The sequence below is a fragment of the Anguilla rostrata genome, chromosome 14 (genome assembly GCF_018555375.3).
Source record: "Anguilla rostrata isolate EN2019 chromosome 14, ASM1855537v3, whole genome shotgun sequence".
Classification (NCBI taxonomy): Eukaryota; Metazoa; Chordata; class Actinopteri; order Anguilliformes; family Anguillidae; genus Anguilla; species Anguilla rostrata.
The window spans coordinates 153,563-160,000 of NC_057946.1; the positions used below are offsets into that span (position 1 = coordinate 153,563).

At 51.2% G+C, this 6,438-nt stretch overlaps 1 protein-coding gene across 2 annotated transcripts in view; it reads left to right on the forward strand.

The window, feature by feature from the left end:
• Positions 1 to 1,608: 1,608 nt before the first annotated feature.
• The window catches only part of sppl3 (signal peptide peptidase 3), a 20,383-nt gene continuing 15,553 nt past the window's right edge, over positions 1,609 to 6,438 (forward strand). For both annotated transcript variants that reach the window (XR_010325232.1, XM_064307134.1), the window contains exons 1-3: positions 1,609 to 1,618; positions 3,933 to 4,021; positions 4,402 to 4,521. Coding sequence is in view for 1 of the 2 variants with exons in the window: in XM_064307134.1 (XP_064163204.1) it covers positions 3,943 to 4,021; positions 4,402 to 4,521 (199 nt within the window). In the remaining variant the exon portion in view is untranslated. The remainder of the gene's footprint in view (positions 1,619 to 3,932; positions 4,022 to 4,401; positions 4,522 to 6,438) is intronic.

Genomic DNA, 6,438 nt, shown 5'->3' on the forward strand with positions numbered 1-6,438 from the left:
CCGGTGTGACTAATGAAAATGTTTAGTCGCACTTGACAGATTTTTGGTCGCATGTACGACCAAAATAGTCGCACTCTGGAGCCTTGGTTATTTAAATTTGTACTGCTCTAACTACCTTCCAGTGCTAAATTTTGTTTTGACTGAATTCAGTGGGTAAAATATGAGAACGCAATTACATAACAATTAGGTCACTTCCGGTAAAACTCTAACAAAGCATCAAAGTTTGCTTACAACACTATTTCTGCTCCACAAAGGCATTATGCTTGCAGAGCTGCCAGCTCAGTGATCCTAAAGTGGGGCTCTTGGCTTGTCAGTCAGGTGATGCAAAGGTGTGGAGAGTGAGTCTGTAAAAAGGGGAAAGGGGTGAATTGATGTGCTGGACTTGTTGAAGTGGCTGTTAGGGTTAGGGTTTGTTTGTTATCAGGTGTAACCACGGGAGAAGCACTGCTGACTGAAAGGGTGAAACCGCAGGTTGCTTTAGCAGTTGAAAGAAAATGTGAGCTTCAGCCTTAGAAGTCACTGGTTTTAAGGTTGAATTGTGCTCTTTTTAAATTATATGCTCTGGGCTTCTTGTAAGAGTATATTATTTCATTGCTGTATTCATAGGGGTCTGTGTGTCGCTGAGATGGGGTCTGTGTGTCATTTGGATGGGGTCTGTGTGTCGCTGGGGTAGGGGTCTGTGTCGCTGGGATGGGGGTCTGTGTGTCGCTGAGATGGGTCTGTGTCTCTGGGTAGGGTCTGTGTGTCTCTGGGGTAGGGGTCTGTGTGTCGCTGGGGTAGGGTCTGTGTCGCTGGGATGGGGTCTGTTTGTCGCTGGGATGGGGTCTGTGTGTCGCTGGGGTAGGGGTCTGTGTGTCGCTGAGATAGGGGTCTGTGTGTCGTTGGGTAGGGTCTGTGTGTCGCTGGAGGGGTCTGTGTGTCGCTGGGGTAGGGGTCTGTGTGTCGCTGGGATGGGGGTCTGTGTGTCGCTGATGGGTCTGTGGTCAGGATAGGGGTCTGTGTGTCGCTGGGGTAGGGGTCTGTGTGTCGCTGAGATAGGGGTCTGTGTGTCACTTGGATGGGGGTGTGTGTTGCTGGGATGGGGTCTGTGTGTCACTAGGATGGGGTCTGTGTGTCACTGGGATGGGGTCTGTGTGTCGCTTGGATGGGGGTCTGTGTGTCGCTTGGATAGGGGTCTGTGTGTCGCTTGGATGGGGGTCTGTGTGTCGCCTGTCACAAGCCCGCTGCTTAGTATCACCATCGGCTGCCAATTCACGGTTTCCATGGTAATAAACCTTGATTTAGTAGGGATTAAAAAAAGAGTGAAAGTGGTGGAAATTTAGGAGTGGATCAGCAGTATTAACAAAAGAGGGATGCTGCAGTAATCGTCACTTTAAAGGTCAGTGAGAAAAATAATGACAAGACTGCTAAACTGGTGGGAGAGTGATTTATTGATGAAGTCTTCTACAGTACAGTGTGCGACCAGGTTGGTGTGGCTGACATTGAGTTGACCTTTTGCCTGTGTGTAAAATGGTCTCCATGGAGTAACTGCCCTCTTCCTCCTCAGGGCGTACTCCTGTGGGAAAGCTGTGATCGCAGGTCTCACTTCTCACTCATTCCCATGCTACGGCAGCTTCAGGTAAGTGTCGCACACAAGCCCATCAGCGGAAACTCCCGGAACACTGTGCGAAACACTGTTCGGAACGCTGTGGGGAGCGCTGTGGGGAATGCTGTGGGGAACGCTGTAGGGAGCGCTGTGGGGAACGCTGTGGGGAACACTGTGGGGAACGCTGTTGTGGGAGCGCTGTAGGGAACGTTGTGGGGAACGCTGTAGGGAATGCTGTGGGGAACGCTGTAGGGAACGCTGTGGGGGATGCTGTGGGGAAAGCTGTGGGGAACACTGTAGGGAGCGTTGTGGGGAACACTGTGGGGAACGCTGTTGTGGGAGCGCTGTAGGGAACGTTGTGGGGAACGCTGTAGGGAATGCTGTGGGGAACGCTGTAGGGAACGCTGTGGGGGATGCTGTGGGGAAAGCTGTGGGGAACACTGTAGGGAGCGTTGTGGGGAACACTGTAGGGGGAACGCTGTAGGGAACATTGTAGGGACCGCTGTAGGGAACACTGTGGGGAATGCTGTAGGGAGCGCTGTGGGGAATGCTGTGGGGAACATTGTAGGGGGAACGCTGTGGGGAACGCTGTAGGGAACGCTGTGGGGGATGCTGTAGGGAGCGCTGTGGGGAATGCTGTGGGGAACATTGTAGGGGGAACGCTGTGGGGAATGCTGTGGGGAACATTGTAGGGACCGCTGTAGGGAACACTGTGGGGAACGCTGTGGGGAATGCTGTGGGGAACATTGTAGGGGGAACGCTGTGGGGAACGCTGTAGGGGAACGCTGTGGAACTGAGGGACCTGCTGTGGGGAAGCTGTAGGGAAGCGCTGTGGGGAACTTGGGAACTTGTAGGGGAACGCTGTGGGGAACACTGTAGGGACGCTGTGGGGAATGTAGGGGGAACGCTGTAGGGAACACTGTGGGGAAGCGCTGTAAGGAACGCAGAGGCCTTTCCTGTGAGTCAGTAGAGGAAGCTAAAGGCTGGGGGGTGTTTGTTCGCTTCTTAGAGCTAGCAACAGCAGGGCAAAAACATGCAGCTTCAGTACAACTAGCCTCATCACAAGCTGTGAAAGTATTCATGCAATTTAAATTCTTTGTTGAAAATATTAACTATAAAAACCTTCTGTTGGCCAAGGTTAGAACTGTGGGTATCAGCTTTCTGAAACAGTAAGCATATGCAGTATATATTCCCCATAATGCTTATAAAACACTGTATAAATAAGACGTATTGCACATTTGTGCTTAAAAAACTAGATGCCTTCTTAAAACATGTAGAGCTGATTATTCTGTCACTCTTGGGCAGGTATCATGATGCTGTTCAGATGTCTGGACACAGGCACTGTTTTTGATACAAATTATATAAATTGAGCTATGGCCTGAGTGTCCAGGGCCAGGGCAGCTAGCTGAACAGCCCTGCTTGTGTGCTTCTTCCTTAGGCTAGCGGGTCAGGAGAAAGAGCTCTGAGCTTTAGTAGCAAGCCCTGCCCCTTCATTCTAAAACACTTGAGCCTCTTAGAGTTACGCAGGGTGCCTGTTTTCACACTCACACTGTCACTCACATTCCCACACTCACACTGTCACATACTCACATTCCCACACTCACACTGTCACATACTCACACTCACATTCCCACACTCACACTCCCACGCTCACACGCACACACACACTCACACTCACATTCACACACTCACACACTCACACTGTCACATACTCACACTCACATTCCCACACGCACACTCACACTCCCACACACTCACACACACACTCACACTCACATTCCCACACTCACACTCACACTCCCACGCTCACACGCACGCACACACACACTCACACTCACTCACACACTCACATTCACACACTCACACTGTCACATACTCACACTCCTACACTCACACGCTCACTCACATACTCGCACACACACATGCACACACACACTCACATACTCGCACACACACACACACACACTCACGCACACACCCTGTCACAAAACATGCATGCATGTGCATACACATGTACTCGCACACACACACAAACACACATACATACATATATACACACGCACACACTCACTCACTCACTCACACACACACACACACCCACGCACATAGACACACACACACACACACACACGCATGCACACACACACACACACACACACACACACTCACACTCACTCACACACACACACACACTCACACTCACACACATGCTCTATGACGCTGCATCAGCTAGTCTTTCTGAAGGCCTACGTCCAGCAGGGAGAAATAAATGTTATTTTTCCTCTTTATAAAACGTGCAATGGTTTGAATACTTTGAAACCCCCCCCGCATTTATTTTTCCCTCTAGATCGTTAAACATGGACTGTGAGAACCAGGAGAAGGACAAGGATGGGAATCCCTCTCCAGCAGGCGCCTTCAATACCAACACCAACAACAGTGAGTATCTGTAGGAAGAGAGTGAGTGAGTGAGAGCCCACTTTCATTAAGCTTAAGGCTGAATCGGTGAAGTGATCTGCCAGCCAGGCGGATTTGGAAGAGACTATGACAGAGAGTCTGCTGCTAGCTGCTGTTGTCTAAGATTAACAGGCCTTGGTCTCAGTGTTGGACAGGAAGGATCTGCTCAACTTCCTCTTCACTCATTGGTTTGAAAGCAGTCATCTGTTCTTTTAACTATTGTTTTTATGTGGAATGTACAATATTTACTCACTAGCATTGAACTAGATGTACTGTTGTGTGTGATAGCCTTTCACTTGTGTGTACACATTAGCCTTGCTGCAGGATGTGCTTGCTAATCTGGTTTGTGTGCTTGTTCACAGGTATTCAGACTATTGATTCTACACAGGCTCTCTTCCTGCCAATCGGGGCCTCTGTGTCTCTCCTCGTCATGTTCTTCTTCTTCGACTCTGTCCAGGTGGTCTTCACCATCTGCACTGCAGGTACCTGCGCTTACGGGCTAGCTAGTGGAGAAACATCCCACGAGTAATCACTTAGGGCTGAAAACACACACACACACACACACTCACACACACCCACACACACGCACACACACACACACACACACACACACAGGCACGTACTAGCTAATGGAGAAACAGGCCACGAGTAATCACTTAGGGCTGAGAACACACACACACACACACATCTCACACACACACACACACTCACACGGGCACGCACACACACACACACACACACATCTCACACACACACACACACTCACACGGGCACGCACACACACAGACACACACACATCTCACACACACACACAGGCACGCACACTCACATCTCACACACACACACACACACTCACACGGGCACGCACACACACAGACACACACACATCTCACACACACACACACACACACTCACACGGGCACGCACACACACAGACACACACACAGGCACGTACACACGCACACACACACACACACACACACTCACACGGGCACGCACACACACAGACACACACACATCTCACACACACACACACACACTCACACACACACACACACACAGGCACGTACACTCACATCTCACACACACACACACACACAGGCACGCACACACACAGACACACACACAGACACACACACATCTCACACACACACACACACACCCACACACACACACACACGCACGCACACACACAGGCACGCACACTCACATCTCACACCCACACACACACGCACGCACACACACAGGCACGCACACACACAGACACACACACATCTCACACACACACACACACACTCACACGGGCACGCACACACACAGACACACACACGGCTCACACACACACACACACACACACAACCCACACACACACACACACACACTCACACGGGCACGCACACACACAGACACACACACATCTCACACACACACACACACACACCCCACACACACACACACGCACGCACACACACAGGACCCACTCACAGTCTTCCTTCAACCGCAGGGCTCACCACGCACGCAGACCTGCGCTACGCACTAGTAACAGCCCACGAAATCACAGGCCGAGAACACAGCAACACACACACATCTCACACACACACACACACACACACACACTCACACGGCACGCACACACACAGACACACACACATCTCACACACACACACACACGCACGCACACACACAGGCACGCACACTCACATCTCACACACACACACACACACACTCACACGGGCACGCACACACACAGACACACACACATCTCACACACACACACACACACCCACACACACACACACACACACACACACACACAGGCACGTACTAGCTAATGGAGAAACAGCCCACGAGTAATCACTTAGGGCTGAGAACACACACACACACACAGGCACGCACACACACACACACACACACACACAGGCACGTACACACGCACACACACACACAGGCACGCACACACACACACACACAGCACGTACTAGCTAATGGAGAAACAGCCCACGAGTAATCACTTCGGGCTGAGAACACAGAACACACACCCAGGCACGTACACACGCACACACACACACACGCACACACACACACAGGCACGCACACACACACACACACACAGGCACGTACTAGCTAATGGAGAAACAGCCCATGGGTAATCACTTAGGGCTGAGAACACAGAACACACACCCAGGCACGCACACACACACACACACACACACACACAGGCACGCACACACACACACACACACACACACACACACACACACATCTCACACACACTCACACGGGCACGCACACACACAGACACACACACATCTCACACACACACACACACACCCACACACACACACACACACACACACACAGGCACGTACTAGCTAATGGAGAAACAGCCCACGAGTAAT